Source organism: Conger conger, chromosome 9 (assembly GCF_963514075.1).
Source record: "Conger conger chromosome 9, fConCon1.1, whole genome shotgun sequence".
In the NCBI taxonomy this organism is placed as follows: Eukaryota; Metazoa; Chordata; class Actinopteri; order Anguilliformes; family Congridae; genus Conger; species Conger conger.
The window spans coordinates 50218054-50234399 of record NC_083768.1 but is presented as its reverse complement, the minus strand read 5'-3'; the positions used below and the strand labels follow the sequence as shown (position 1 = coordinate 50234399).

Sequence of the window (16346 nt, the reverse complement as noted above, 5' to 3'; positions counted from 1 at the left end):
ATCCACACCCCCCCGCCCCGGCGCACACACACACACACACACACACACACACACACACACACACACACACACACACACACACACTCTCACTGGTGGCCTGACACTCAGGGACCCTGTTAGAGGTGACAAATTAACAAGAAGTCTCAGCAAACGGGGTAAATGTAAATGGGGAGGGGGGGGTTGGATGAAACCGGGCCCAGTGCCAGGGTGTTTTAGAGAAGCACACTGGAGACGAATATCGATTAGGCTGGCATTCAAATGGACGCTGCCTGGCTGTCCTTTCATGAGGGACTTTTAGAGCTCGTGAAGGCACCTCTGTTGAAAGGGCCGTCCAGGGAATGGCGGCCCCTAGGCAGCCGTGTGGATCAGGGTCCTGTGTCTCAGTGGCATTGAAATGCAAGGCTAATTTCTGGGGCAGTGTGGGGGAACTTGATGGGAAACAGTTGGCTAGAGCACGGCGTGTCACGGCGCAAAAGTGTCTTGTCCGCTTCTGATATGGTTTTGAATAAACTCCCAAGCATATCTGTACTCAGTTGTTTTCATGTTTATTTTGGTAGCTTGTAATATTGGGACAAGCAATACATTGCGTTGTTCTGTGCTTCCTGATCCAGAAACAGTCAGTCAAACCAACTGCCAACAAAGCAACAAGTTCTCTATTGTGTGTTTAAAGCGTCTTAGTGTAGCCACAGTGTAGCTCTGTATATATTTCTTTGTGTCATCTCCTTTCAGTCCTGCCAAGGATGTTAATCGTTTGCCAAAGGTCACCTTCTCTTTTCAACCCTCATCTTTTTATAAGTTGTTCCATCTCGAATCAGACGGACACAAATTGTGAAGAGTCTGAAGAAGAGGCTACAGAAATGGCCCACATACTGTCTGAGTGTCCTTTATACATTTTTCTTTATTACTGCTGATCTGTCAGTGTGTGGCTCTTTTGAAAAAGTAGGACCGAAGACTGGATTGAAATAAACTAGTTTGCCGCTGAAGGCTGAAAACACTGAATGTACAGGTCACACCATCTCTACAAACCATTTTCTCCATTCTTTTTGGAGTTAATTTTCATGATAAGTCTCCCAGATGAATTAAGAAGACTGTAATGATCCGCAGTGGCATCATGCCAAGTAGAAAGTGTGGCACATTAGCAGCCATTTGGCCATTACCGGCAGTGCATCTCAGTCACTGTATTATTTATGGTGTCAAAGAGAAGCAATGAAAAGTCATCCTAAAATCTGTTGATGTCTTCCATTTTGGGTCACCTCAGAGAGATATGGGTGGTAGGCCTGCTATGGTACGTGTATTTCAAAATTCAAACAGTGCTACTTATGTGAAAAAGTGTTTTGATAACCTTGTCATGAGAACTTGAAGTGTATTCTCATGGGCTGTCAGACTTTTAGACGCTCAAAGATTCATGCATCTTCAAAGACATCAGGTGGTAATGAATAGGAAGCTATAATTAGCAACGGACAATATCAAGCCAGCAGTCTTTGTGTCTGCTCCTGCAAAACAAGATCTTGTCTTTCGTAGGGATCTGTGCTGCTATTGTGCCCCTCGTTCTGGGAGGCTATCGTTTGCAGATCTCGCCGCGTGACATGCCGGGCAGAGTTTCACGCTGTTTTGAGGACTCGGGGTCCTCCGGAACCGTGTACCTGTTACCCAAGGAGCCGGTTAGCCATAGCTTAGTGGCGGAACCCTCCCAGCTGAACTCTGGGAACTCCTGAACTACAGAAAGGCAATTCCAGAAACAGAGTAATTTTGAGAGATTGATACCAGGTTTAAGTTCGCTTTGGGGGATAGAGGGATGATGGCTCGGCTGATATTGATAATTAGCGGTGAGTGAGTCACATCAGTAATTAGGTAAAGGTATCTTTGTCAGTGTGGTAAACTATCGTTTATGATATTTTAGCTGAATAGTAGTGCAAGGCTGAGGGTCAGCACAGGCTACCATCACAGCGTTGGTTCGGCTTCATCTTTATCAAGCCGTTGACGTGTGCCATCCAGACCCGCGATTAACACGCACAGCTGTCTGGAAAGATTCTGTCACTGCCGCCTGGCATGAGCCTGTCATCTGTGGTCACGAATGTGTGTTACCATGAAGTGCTATTTTTAGTTTTGCATGGATTGAGTGAAATTAGTCCTGGAATATGTTTTTTTTTTTTTGTTTTTTTTTTCTGTTTTTTGTTTTTTTTTTATATTGAAAGACATGCAGGTTTAATTATTATTATTTTTATTTATTTTAAAAATTTTTTGTCAGATATGTAATTGTTTTGTATCACAATTATTTTCTGTTCTTGATTCATCCTGCCTGGTGCATTTGAGCCAACCAAGAGGAAGAGGAAGGCGTGGTTTGCACTTTTTGAGAGCATTCCTTAGGTTCCAGTACGCCAGACAAGCTCAGTAAAGCATTGAAATGTATTTGAATCCGAAACAAATGCGTATTAATTTGACCCAGGTCTGCAAGCCTCACAGTGGCTGCTTTGTGTAGAGGCTGCATTGCAGGGTAACTGGTTGGAGGTGTGGGGCAGGGGGCAATTCCTGATGGGTCCCTGTGCACTGTTTCACATAGCATTCCACTCCTCGAGATTTACGTGCGTGTCAGTTACCGGTCCGTGACCAGGGACTTCCACCAGTTTTACTGGCAGCTTTGGTTGGACCCAACTGTAAGCTACCTCTGAAGTTATGTGTTTCCAATGGTAGCACACTGTTTGGTCAAATTAAAGCTGGCGGAAGTCCCAGGTCACTGTTTGGTAACTGACACGCACGTAAATCTGCAGGCCTGGAATGCCCGGTTTGCAGAGGTTGCGTCGTGCTGTGGCCTCCACCCCACTCACCCCGTCCGTGCCTCCCTCTCCCCCCCGCAGGAGTGTCCTCCCGCATCCCAGAGATCATGGCGGCTGGCACGCACTCCCCCGGAGGGCCCAACGGAATCATCCGGAGCCAGTCCTTCGCCGGCTTCAGCACCCTGCAGGAGAGACGCTCGCGGTGAGGAACGCTCGTGCCCATTCCCTGGACCCTGGGACAGAGCTGGGTTATTGTTTTTCGGAGGAACCGGCCCGGTTTAGTTCATTAAAAAGCGGCTGTGCGGGCGATTAGTGGCTAATTAACGAGCGTCCTCGACGGGGCCGACTTGCAGAGCGTTACGTCATCGCATAGATGGCAATGATTATCAATAATGTACTCTAAGGCTGCAAAAAAAAAAATTATAACGAGCAATTTAGTCTTGTATTAAGACTTCTATTACTGTTTTGCTCAGTAAGATGAAAAGATTGCCAATGAGGTGAGAGAGTTCAAGATTCTCATTTCAAGATTCAAGAATTGTCACTTAAAACAAGCTATTTCTTGAGAGAAAAATGAAGATACAAGACTAAAACGACTTAAACTTTTTATAAATAATAACTCGGATTTGACTATTTCTAATCTAATGGGAAAATGTACCATTCTGACATTTGATTAAGCTGCCAGTGGTCCAAATACTCTTGCAGTATTACAAGTCCTGGTGAAGTCTTCTGTGTCCTAGCCCTGGTGTGCGGAGGGGTAGCGTGACCCAAGGCGACAGTGTGTGCTCATTTCACACACTGGCCTAGATTTACTTCAGCTGAAATCCCGCGGCTTGTGTAGATCTATGCCATGTATAGACTTGTCCAATTACATTTCTGTTCGGTGGTCTCGTCACGACTCAGAATGCCAGAGTTGTTGAGAGGGTGGTAGAGGGTAAATCACTTCTCCTCATGGGAAAAGAACCCAGTTGAGGGAGTATGTAGTAATAGTAATAATAATACAAATAGTAGCAAACAATAATACAAATAGTAGCAAACTGTGAAATCGCTTGTAAATCGGTCATGTGTCAGGACACATAACTTAGGCCAGCTGAGGTTACGAGAAACTGCTGAAACATTCTCAGGTTCTTCTGTGTGCCTCCCCTGTGGGGAAGTACATTCTAATGTAACGCGGCACCCAGAGCGCAGGCAGCTGAAGTCGACCCCCACCACGTTCGCCCGCTCGGTGGAGTGACCTCGCTCTCGCCGTGAGCGCTGTGGCGTCCCCGCCCCTGACCGTCCGTCTGCGGCTGTCTCCAGGTGTAACTCCTTCATCGGAAACTCGGCGGTGCAGAAGAAGCCCCAGTCCAAGCCAAAGAAGACCCACGTGTCGGGACACAAGGCCGGCAGCGGTTCCTCCCGCGAGCCTCAGCCCAAGAGGGTGGAGGAGGTGCACAGCGCCCTGAAACGAGGCCTGGAGTGAGTGTGTCTCCCTTCCAGCTGTTTTACTGACGCACACGTGCTGTCCTCCTGTCGTATGCGCTTACACACTCATGTACACACGCACTGACTCCCTTTGCCATATACACACACACGGATTCAAACGTGCTCACTCTCATCCATATGAACACTCTCCCTGTCATACACACACACACACTCATGTACACACTCATGGACTTTCCCATACACGCATACACACATGTATACTCTCTCCCTGTCAAATACACACACACTCGTGTGCAGTAAATGTTGCGCTTTCTTCTTTCCAATAAAATGCACCCACATACTGATGTGAACAATCTTGAAATACACATACGACCTCCTTTTCATACCCACATGAACAGATATGCTTTTTTATCGACTACACACCGTGCCAATGGCATGCGTTTGTCACCGCATGCGATGGTGTGTGTTTGCATGTGAGTCGTGTTCTGAGAGACTGTCTCTCTTCTGACCCAGTGAATACCTGGAGGTGCACCAGGCAGAGCTGGACAAACTCACCTCTCTGATGAAAGACATGAAGAGGAACTCCAGACTGGTGAGACAGGAAATGACATCATCTCTCACAGTCCATAACAAATGCTTCACTTTCCTAAAGCTTATGATTGTCCAAACAGTTATTATTATTGTCACTTCTGTCCTTGCATTGATGATATTCAAATGTTTCACTTTCATAGTCAGACATGAGTAAAAACATCAGTAGTAGGACTGTTGATCAAGTGAGTAACTATTGGTGATGGAAGCATTAACATGTGCCTGTGGTGATTGCTGTTTTGCATTGTCTTCCAGGGTGTACTGTATGATCTCGACAAGGTGAGTTGAACGGAGAGGGAGACACACACACACACACACACACACACACACACACACACACACACACACACACACACACACACACACACACACACACACACACACACACACACACACACTACACCTGTACCCGTTACCTGTCCAACCTGTCCACAGAGAGACATTTGAATTCTTAACGTGTGAGAGGAAAGTGTTGCAAAATCAGCTTAAGAGAATTTGCATTAACGGCCCACCGTTCTACTGGGAATCTGACCTATGTATGCAGCACTTTTGATTGTTTCGAGCGTTTCTTTCTTTCTTTTACCAGCAGTTCACTTGATAGCTGCAGACATGGCAAAAACAGCTGGCTCAGTAAATAAAAGTTTAATGTTAAAACAAACAAGAAAGGTGCATACATATAAGACTGCATGTAATTCAAGCCTGCAGAGCACATCATTCTATAATGTTAAAAAATAAAACTTTTCAGACAAAGCATTGATAACAAGAGATTTCAAGTCCCGGAGGGATATCGTTACATCCAATTTCATTTTAAGAACACTGAGGTGAACTCTTTTGTTTAGAGTTTGTTGGCCTTCAAATTCAAGCTTTCTGTTCTTATGCGCCTCTCTCTTGTGCAGCAAATCAAAACCATCGAGAGGTACGTTCGACGGCTGGAATTCCACATCAGTAAGGTGGGTGTGTTTTTTGTCATCCTGGTGTACACTGGTGTTTGGTGTTGAGAGATTGGTCACATTGCTGGGATGATTAGGAAATGTGACTGGAAGTTTCTAGAAGGAACTGTACCCTAGCCTGGCCGAAATTCAGCATAAGCAGTCTGCAGTGGAATCGTACTGTCTGTACGCTTCTCATGAATTGGAGCATATGAGATACCCGCTGCTCTTCTTGGAAATGTTTTTGCTATGTTTTGTGACTGTTCCTCAATAGCAGTGTTCACTTAAAACCAAGCTGCATGTATTGACGTAATAACTTGAAGCGCCAGTTTTACTGACAACCTTTATCAACTGCTAGGATGTGGCCATTTTGAATACTGATATCATTGCAGAGAAGGCAGTTGTGTCCTCTGGGGGTAGTGTGGTTCACAGTTAATGGAACTGCTGGGTAATTTTCTCTTCATTGAAAATGTACAATGTGGCATCAAGAATGTTGCTGCCCTATATTCTGCTCAATATCAAAGTACAGATAAGTGTCTGTTGTGAACCTTGACTCCTTGCGTTCAGAACACTGGGAGTATAAATTAGATTCTTCTCTGCGTTTCTCTGCTGTACATCGTTAATGATCCAGAAAGCAGAAACACTTGCTCTGCTCCCCTTTCATCTGTACCTCTCTTCCTCTACTCCTGTCTTCCTCTCCCCCTCTTCTTGTTTTCTTATGTTCTTATTTTCTTCTGTTCTTTCTACCTATAGCACTTATATCCGGCCAGCTTATTAAGTATCGTTGCCAGTGATCTAGCATTTTCCATGGTCCTGAGCACCCTCTGTTGTAACAGAGTAATGAATAATTACTCTTTTGTAACTCTGTGCATGAATAAGACTCAAATTGACATGCTCATAGTTTCAGTTAAGCAAGGTGTTCCGGATGGATAGTTGGCCTCAAATGGAGGTCTTCTCATCACTGCATTTGACTGAGAGATTGAGGGAAACTGTCGAATTTTGGCTGGACTGCCAACAGTCGCGTTGTGAGTTTGCTTCATGTGAGGGTCCACAGTGAGGCCCCCAGGCTTCATAGCGGTGCCACACATGCCCCCCTTTGAAGGCCCGGGGCCTCCCCCATTCCCATCCTCTCGCTGCCTGCTCTGAACGGCCCTGCATAAATCAGCCCGGCTGTGATACGCTCGCGCCGCCTGACAGCCAATCAGGAGCCGTCCAAAAGCAGAGATCCGAGGGCAGCGCTGAACCAAAGGTATCCATGGAAACCTGAAGACGGGAGGCTTTGAAGCCGGCGAAGAGTGAGTCATTGTTGACGTTGACCCTCTCTGCAGCCGCCGCGTCCTCCGTCTCTGCAGTTTCCCAGCCCCCGTTTCCAAACCCTTAAAGCCTTCAGTCGCGCCTCATAATCCGAGACCCGATTTCTGAACTTTTTTGGTTTTGTTGTTTTGTCTATTCTCTGTTCTGTTTTGTAAGCAACAGACTGAAACCACGCCGAATCTAGGTCAAAACAATCCTCTAGAGCCATCGAGAGCCCGTCTGAGAGCTGAACATACAAGGGCTTCATACAACGGGTGCTAACGAGGGTTGTTTGAGGAGGGGGGGGCTAGCGTATGGCGGCTGTGTTTTTCAGGAGGAGAACCGCACCGCAGTCTCTCAGCTGAGCGGTGGCGGGCCCTGGGGAGAGAGCTCCGTCGAGCTCATCCCTCCGCGGGGGGTCTGCCATGGCCTCACAAACTGGTGGGGGGTCTGGGGGTTGGGCGCTGTACGCTCCCTTCACCTGAATAGGAAACGAGCTTTTGTCAGACGACTGTGCTGCAGTGCCTGCTGGGATAGCTGTGGCTACAGTGGGTGGCTAACCGATGCTTATCTGCATTTCTCTCGCTGTGGCCACGCCTGCAGCGGGCCAGGAGGCAGCTGTCAGCAGATTGCTATCTGCTCGGATCAATCCTAATAAACTGGTCCCGCCGGGACAATCGGACCGCCCAGAAAAACACTGACGTTAGGAAACTGAAACCGCGTCCCGGTGATATTACTGCTCTCAGCTGCACAAAGGAAAGCGGTGTTTTTAACAAATCCTCCATTCCGCGGTGTTGGCTTTGTGCTCACTCAGGGCCCTGTCTGGCGGTGTCTGCATCCCAGCTAGCCGTTCTGCATAATCGCCGTCGGAGCTTAAACCGGCCTCATAATTCCCCTCGCCGAACGAACGGAAAACAGCGTGCGTTTAATGGAAGCCGACAGTTTCTCGGCAGTGCCGTTTCGAAAGAGGTTGTTGTGACAGCCGCAGCGAGGGTTTGTCGATTGGCAACAGGAAGGAGGGCGGGGCAAACAGGAAACTGCAGGACAGGTGGCGCTGAGGAGGGCAGGGCAGGGCCTTTGAGAAGTGTGTGTGTGTGTGTGTGTGTGTGTGTGTGTGTGTGTGTGTCTTTTTTTAATCATTGCTTTCAAATGCCATACTGCACCGAGATTACTCCTCAAAGGGCTGCTATAAATAGGGCTTCCGTTCACTGCAGCTGAGTGCTCTTAAAGTATGCGCAGACCAGCTGGAGAGAAAAGCCTGCCTCTTTTGGTCTTTGCCACAGGGGATACTAGATGTATGCCTATTCGGCGAGCAGGCCAAGAACACAACCCCTCCTAATCCTTCTACAGCTGTCTGTTAGGATGCCTGTCTGCCAACGCAGGTGTAATTAACACGGTCACAACTCTGTGCCCGTTCTCCTCGCTGGAGGTTTGGCAGACCTGGCAGTCGGTCGGTGGATGTTGTGAGTTGTGAGGTGGGAGGCAACCAACCACGCCTCTCAGTTCGTCCCAAGGAGACGTGTGTGTGTGTGTGTGTGTGTGTGTGTGAGAGGAGCGTCTGTTCCGCATCATATCTCTGGCTGACACTCGAGTCCCACCGCGCATTGTGCCACCATCACACGGAAACCTGACACTCAGGGACGCAACTTGGATCACATGACCCCCCACCCACAAACTCACTGGCACAGAACTCCCACCCTGTGTGTTCTTCCATTGTTACTCTGCTATTTATTATTTATCACCTTACTGTTTACCATTTTACACACACATACAGTGCCCTCCATAATGTTTGGTGCAAAAATAACTGTCTGTACTCCACAATTTGGGATTTGTAATACAAATTGTGTGGTTAAAGTGAACATTGTCAGAAATGACATAGTGTTTATGTGTTTATACATAGTCCCCCATTATCATTCCAGTCACCATAATGTTTGGGACACATACATTTTGTATAAATGAAAGTAGACATGTTTTGTTGCATATCCTTTGCAATGACTGCTTAAAGTCTGCGATTCATGGATATCACCAGTTGCTGGGTGTCTTCTCTGGTGATGCTCTGTCAGGCCTGTATTGCAGCCATCTGTAGCTCATGTTGTTTCGGGGCCTAGTTCCCTTAAGTGTTTTCAGAATCAATGTCCCTTAGAGTTTGTGCTATTCTACTTGTCTCACCGTGACTCTGCTCTGTACGTATGGAATGTCTCTCCCCTGATCCACCCGTTAATCCTGTGCTGCTGTTGGTATAGCTGCTTTTGATCGAGGGGACTTGCTTGCTAATCTTTTGTTTAATCACGAATTCATCTTGCCGCTGCTGCAGTGTCGTCGGGCAAATCCACCACCACACAGCTGATTATTTTACGTGTATCTGCAGTAACAAGAGGATTACAGCTATCTGACACACCCGCCCACTTGTCCTGCTGCCCCAGTTAAATGTCAAACATCATGTGCTGTGCGCCCTTTTTGCCTCTTGTCTTTGTATACTGTTTACTTGCCTCATTTTAAGCTGCTTTTGTGCTTTGAAGGTTCTGTGTGAACACCCTATCTAAGGGAATTGCTTGTTCCATTGGATTGTGGTTTATTCTGAGTTTGCTTATGACGCAGTCAGCTCTGGGGATCGCGTGGCTGTGAAGCGGCGGGGTAGTAGAATCCTCTTCCCTCCGGTTACCCTGCCCCCGGTGCCTGTCCGAATCATCCAGTAGCTCTAAAAGTTAGGCATGAGGTGTGTGTGTCTGCCTTCACTTGGTTACATCCTCAATGTGTCCATCAGGGTGACCATCTGTTTGAATATGAGCTTGGTTTGTTTATTGGTTTTTAACCAGAGCAAATGCAAATGTGCTGGCTCTCACAGTGCTCCCCCTGCTGGTAGCACAGCCAGTGTGCATTCCGGGGCCCATGTCTTTGACACGGAGAAGAAGGAAAGAAGAGAACTGGAAGATGGAGATGCCTAGAGCCTGCCTGGACTGGTTGTTCAGCTTCTTAATTTAGTTGGAAGAAACCAGTATCTGTTTTCCAAATCGCTGTGTCATCAGTGTAGAGCAGGTATAGATTCCAGAAACCTGAAAGCTATATCCCGGCACGGTCACATAACATGGCGTTGCATATTTGTTTGCTTAACTTGCATTCAGCATGTTTTACATGGCTTGCATTTTACAAACCATCCATTTGTGCTACTGAATATTTAAGAGCCACTCCAGTTAAGTGCCTTGATCAAGGACACAGCAGTTTTGAAAGTCTTCAATTTGAAAGTCAAATTATGTAAAACGCTGTACGGCAGTACTGCTTAAACCGCGTGATTTTCCTCTGCTACGCTATGTAAAGTATTTATTGCTATTTGTTTTAGCGTTTATTGCCCGGGCGAAAGTAACAGCTGTACAAATGGGCACAGCGTGAAACACTAACGGTGAAAGTCAGTCCAGACGAGCGGCTGCGAGAGAGGGGGTGCTGGGCGTTCTTCCGTAGTTCCCCAGCATCCCTGCGTAAATTGTCAGCATTCCTGGGGACTAATCCATCAGCCCCGCTGTCTCTGTGCGGGGACCGGAGAAGGACTCGAGCAGGTGGCCTGACCGGACCTCCGCTGCATCAGTCACTCCGAATTCCCCGGATACCTCTCACACGCAAGACGCCGTGTGTGCTAATGGGCTCGGTGCATCCGAGGTGGACGGTTCCCACACGGTCTGCATGTCACAACTTGGAGTAATTAAAAGTTTTCGGAAGAGCTAAAAATGATATCGGAAAAGAAAAATGTATGCAGTGTTTAGCAGCGGAAGAAGGAAGAAATGGTTGTAAAGCGCTTTGGATAAAAGCGTATATGAATGCAGTCCATTTACCATTTGGTATTTACCAAACGGTGCTTGGTTAAGGGTGTGAAAATTGTCACACGTTCAAATGAACAGGCACACATACCACAGTGGGGGTGGGTATGGGAACAGGGAAGGGGGGCCCGGGTCGGCTTGGGAGAAGGCGGGTGACGAGCCATACGTGGCAGGCTGGGACCGGGGACAAAAGCTCACTGAAGCGCAAACAACCGGGGCGGGGGGGAGTCAAACCAAATGGGAAGGGGAACTGATGTGAAAACCACACGGAAGATACCCTTCCCACTGGCTGCAGTATCATCAACCGCACTTTCCTTCATCCCCTTGTTGTATCCTCTTCCTTGGGGCAGTTTTCTTCTGAAGTGCTGGACTTCCCTCCACGAAAGACGCTTGGGAACGTTGGCCGCAGCTTGGAAATGTTGAAAAACACCACCTACCCTCAATTGTCTTACCATTTCCCCAATGAGCACCTGACACAGGCATCAATATTTCAGACACTTTTTTTTTTTTTACCTTGGCGCTGTGTGCACACTTTTGAAAAATTCCTTTTGATGTTTTGCCGCTGTAGGATTTTTTTTCAGCCCTTAAAAATATGTTTAAAATGCAGGTCTAAATATACAGCATGTCAGGCGATGTTCTGATTTTGATTGAAATGAGTCAATATTGTTTTAAATGTGAAGATGTATGATTATGTGAATTGATCCTGGAAGGACTGTGGGAAGTGTAGTTTGTTTGGGGGGCCTGATTAGAGGCCATTTGCAGAACTCATTGACCTGGGCCAGGATAATGACAGTTAGTGTCAGTGGTATCTGGCCACATGTAGCATTTGGAGAGGGGAATTCAGTTCTGTGCTTCTTGTTGCTTTCTCTTTCCGTCTCCCTGTCCCACTTGCCCTCTGTCATTTTCACATTTTCCCTCCCTTCCTTTCTTTCTGCCTCCCTCCCTGTACCTCTTCTCCCTCTGTTTATCTTCCGCCTCTCTCTCCAGGATACGGGATTAGCATAGCTAATACGGACGGAAAGTGGGCGAGCGTGCGATCGGATGTAAACACGCCGAGCGCCCATTACCATGAGAAAGGCAGGCGCTCCTGAGTCAGAAGCCAGTGCGAATGCCCCCCTCCCCTGACGAGACCGAAATAGACACGCCACACTGTCAAATCTGGCCCTTGTCCTGAGGCTTGCATTTCCTTGATAAGACGGTTATGTGTTCTGAGCCGTAGGCGCAGAAGGGGGGGGGGGGGGGGGGGGACTCAAACTTGTTTTCCACTTTGATTTTTATCAGCCAGGGGCTTCTTTTGATTACAGAACTGAAACGTATCCCAGACTTCAAAGGCTGCCTGTATCCTGGTGATGCCGGCTCTTCTGACGCTTTGTGAGCGTTTCTGACCGTTTCTGACCGTTTCTGTGGTTCCGTGCAGGTGGACGAGTTGTACGAAGCCTTCTGCATCCAGAGACGCCTGCGTGATGGGGCCTGTAAGATGAAGCAGGCCTTCTCCGCCTCGCCCTCCACGAAAGGCACCAGGGAGAGCTTGGCCGAGGTCAACCGCCGCTGCCGAGAGTACAGCGAGGTGAGCCCACATACTCAGTGTGTCTCAAACACAAACATAAGCATCCCACTCTCTTTCTCACACACACACACACACACACACACACACACACTATATCATTCATAAAACTACAAACATACCCACAACCTTCTGAATCATTCTTCACTCAAACACTGTCTTATACAGCATGTCATAAAACCACGAATGTACGCACACATACACAACCTTGTGAATCATTTTTCACACTCTCTTTCTCACACACACACACACACACACACACACACACACACACCGTCTCATACAGCCTGTCATAAAACCACAAACGTACACACAACCTTGTGAATCATTGTTCACTCACACATACTGTCTGATACAGCATGTCATAAAACCACAAATGTACACACATACACACAACCTTGTGAATCATTCTTCACAAACACACACACACACACAGACAGCTACTCAGTGTCTCATTGAGTATAAAACCACAAATGCACACATACACGCTACCTCAGACAGAGGGCAACACGCCCACCCGCACTACCGCACACGGCGTGATATAAACACAGGCACACACTACCTAACGCATAAAGCAAAACAGATGGTGGGCAGGACGCAGTAAACGCATTCTAATTTCCCCCAAATGCTGTCGGTTTCAAACCCCTCATCTTGTTAATTCACAGCTTTGTTTCCACTCAGTCGTAGTGAATTCCTGGATGGGGTCCAAATGCACTTTCCCGGTGAGAAAGCAGCGCTGTTAAGGGTTGTTTTGTGTTGTTGTTTTGGGCAGAATATGTGCACGTTCGAAGGCGAGCTGGAAAACCTGCTGGGGGAGTTCCACATTAAGATGAAAGGTAGGATCCCTGAGGTTACCCCTTCCTTCAGGTGTGTGTGCGTCTGCCTGCCTGTGCGTGTGCGCGTGCGTGTGCGCGTGCGTGTGCGCGTGCGTGTGCGCGTGCGTGTGCGTGTGCGTGTGCGTGTGCGTGTGTGTGTGTGTGTGTGTGTGTGTGTGTGTGTGTCTGCCTGCCTGCGTGTGCGTGTGTTTATGCCTGCCTGTGTGTGCGCGTGTGTGTGCGCGTGTGTGCGCGTGTGTGTGCGCGTGTGTGTGCGCGTGTGTGTGCGCGTGTGTGTGCGCGTGTGTGTGCGCGTGTGTGTGCGCGTGTGTGTGCGCGTGCGTCTGCCCGTGCGTCTGCCCGTGCGTCTGCCCGTGCGTCTGCCCGTGTGTGTGTCTGCCTGCCTGCTTGCCTGCGTGTGTGTTTATGCCTGCCTGTGTGTGTGTGTGTGTGTGTGTGTGTGTGTGTGTGTGTGTGTGTGTGCGCGCGCAGTGGCTTGTGGACAGAGGTGCTGTTAAGTGGTTCATTTGGCGTAACTGATCATGTAAATGCACTGCAGCTTGTTAGCCACTTAAGTATCATTAACACGTTGCTACAAAGGCACTGACAATGAATAACTTATGTACTTCTGCACTCTCACTCTGCCTTTCTGTCTGTCTGTCTTTCACAGGTCTGGCAGGATTTGCACGTCTCTGTCCAGGAGATCAGTATGAAGTAAGCTACATTTACTATCGGCCATTTTGACCTTTCTGTGAGAAATCCTATCCTCCTTTACGGTGACCAATCTAAACAAAACATCTACCTTCTTCTTTACCAGGGCTGGTCTCAGTCCAACAAAACCTCTACTTTTTCCCTGCAGCTACCATGACATGACCTGACTGATATATTGCGATGTTTGTTAAGTGAGCGCGTTGTTCAGCACCTGTATTCTCACACCCTCGCCGTGTCTCGTCAGATATTCATGCGCTATGGCCGCCAGCGCTGGAAGCTGAAGGGGAAGATTGAGGTGAACTCCCGGCAGAGCTGGGATGGAGAGGAGATGGTGTTCATGCCGCTCATAACAGACCTCATCACCATCAAGGTAGGGCCCCACACCAGCTTCTCTAGGCTGGCTAGCATTGTGGAAATACGTGTGGAAATACTTGGGACAGCCTGTAACCTAGTGGCTAAAGTTCATGGCTGGGACCCAGGAGGTTGGTGGTTCAAACCTGATGTAGTCACGATAGAATCCATGAAGCTGTTGGGCCCTTGAGCATGGCCCTTAACCCCACATTCCTCCAGGATGGATTGTCCCTTTTTTCACTTTGGATAAAAGCATCTTCTAAATAACTGTAACAAACTTGTGTGTCTACTGACAGCGTGAAGCAGGTTTACATGTTTATGGAGAAGATGTATCTTCTTATGTGAAATCAAATTTTTTTTAACTATTATTTATTTAAATGAATCCTTCACTTACACAGACACATGGTAGGATATCAGGATGATCATTTACAGTATCATGGGAGTGCAAAGGTAGCGTTTGGTTTTGTTTCAGTCACCCAAATCTGTCACTGATTATTAATTTATGCATATATATTTGACTGGTCCAGAAATCTACTGTCTGGTTGTGAGGTAGACTTCAAATTCAGAGCTAGAGGAGTGATTCACTCTTGGCCCGTGACCCTTGGGGTGGATTTCAACCTCAAATTAAGAGAATCTCACTAGAAGTGGCTCTTTCTGTAATTCTGTCTCTGCTCTGTATTGGCATGTAGGCCAATTGTTGATTGACAGTCCTTGGTTTCCTTGACAGCGGGTCTTTCTCTGGTCTTCCCCCTCAGGTAACAGAGCTCAAAGGCCTGGCTACCCACATACTGGTGGGCAGCGTCATCTGCGAGACCAAGGACCTGTTCACCGCCATGCCACAGGTGGTCGCCGTCGATGTCAACGACCTCGGCACCATCAAGCTCAACCTGGAGGTCACGTGGTTGTAAGTACAGTCCCCTATTGGTTTAGGAGCTGAAAGAGAGACTGTGTTTGAAAATGAGGCCTGTGTCTTGAGAGAAGAGCAATTCTGAAAACAGAGGAAACTAGCTGTTGGAAAATGTCATTTAAGACCTCCAAGGGTGTGAAGTTCCAAGACGGACAGCATAACCGTGCAGTAGGTTTGGAGGGTCACTGCTCTCTGACTTTGTCCCCTCTGTCTGTTTCTGCAGTCCGTTCGATGTGGAGGACCTGACCCTCTCCTCCGGGAACCTGAGCAAAGCCACGGCCCTGCAGAGACGGGTGTCGGTGTACAGCCAGGGCACGCCCGAGACGCCCACCTTCCAGGACACCTCCTTTTTCGTGAGTCTTTCTCCCTCCGTCCCTCTCAAGGCCATGTCCTCTCCGAGCTCTTAAATTACGTGGCTTCCTGTCACAAGTTCAAACTCTTCCTGACCCTACTTTAACCTCGGTGTGCCTTCTGAACCGCTTCCAAATTAGCATTAATGGTCGTGTTGGTGAAAGCCTTAGGGGGTGCTGTTGTTTACGTGTGTGTGGTGAGTCCATAAGTGTACGTGCGCTTCCGCTTGCTCGCTGCTTCGCCTCACTAACCCGAACACCGCCCCCCCCCCCCCCCCCCCCCCCCTCCGGCTGTCTGCTGAAGAAATGGCAGCCACGCCCGGAGGACCGGCAGCGGCCCTCGTTCCTCCGCGCCCTGCGGAGCACCTTCCTCGAGAAGCTGGGGCGTAGTCGCTCTTTCGGGGACCTGGCCTCCCTGCGGCCGCGGCCACGGTCCAGCCTGGAAGTCTATGTGAGTGCGGTTGGCACGTCCCCCCCCGGGTGTGCGGTCACCGCGCCCGTCGTGCGTGCGGTTGCTGTGCTCTGCTTTTTGTGTGCGGTCGACACAGTGGAGGCTCCTCCTCTCCCCTGGCCGGTGGTCTTCCCCTGTGTGAGCATGGCTTCGGAAGTCCTGTTAAAATGGCCCCAAAACACCTCCGGGGGTCATAAGAAAACTGTGCCCATAGAGTAACAGACACATTCTGTGCTCCTTTTAGGCTCTGCAGTGTTAGCCTAGCTCATGCTAACTGGCCTGCATGAATATGTGTGAGAAATGAGTGCAGTGGAAACTAACAGCAAGGAGAGTCCTGACTGTGAAATGAGTGCCACACACTCACCCCCTTTAAGCCTTTCAG

The 16346-nt window shown here is 48.4% G+C and overlaps 1 protein-coding gene across 3 annotated transcripts in view; it reads left to right on the top strand.

The window, feature by feature from the left end:
- The window catches only part of ripor2 (RHO family interacting cell polarization regulator 2), a 46876-nt gene that overhangs the window by 16500 nt on the left and 14030 nt on the right, over window positions 1-16346 (top strand). For all 3 annotated transcript variants that reach the window (XM_061256277.1, XM_061256280.1, XM_061256279.1), the window contains exons 2-12: window positions 2856-2976; window positions 4071-4229; window positions 4710-4788; window positions 5040-5063; window positions 5681-5734; window positions 12233-12382; window positions 13152-13215; window positions 13865-13908; window positions 14150-14275; window positions 15012-15160; window positions 15387-15516. In XM_061256277.1, coding sequence (XP_061112261.1) covers window positions 2856-2976; window positions 4071-4229; window positions 4710-4788; window positions 5040-5063; window positions 5681-5734; window positions 12233-12382; window positions 13152-13215; window positions 13865-13908; window positions 14150-14275; window positions 15012-15160; window positions 15387-15516 — 1100 coding nt within the window. The remainder of the gene's footprint in view (window positions 1-2855; window positions 2977-4070; window positions 4230-4709; window positions 4789-5039; window positions 5064-5680; window positions 5735-12232; window positions 12383-13151; window positions 13216-13864; window positions 13909-14149; window positions 14276-15011; window positions 15161-15386; window positions 15517-16346) is intronic.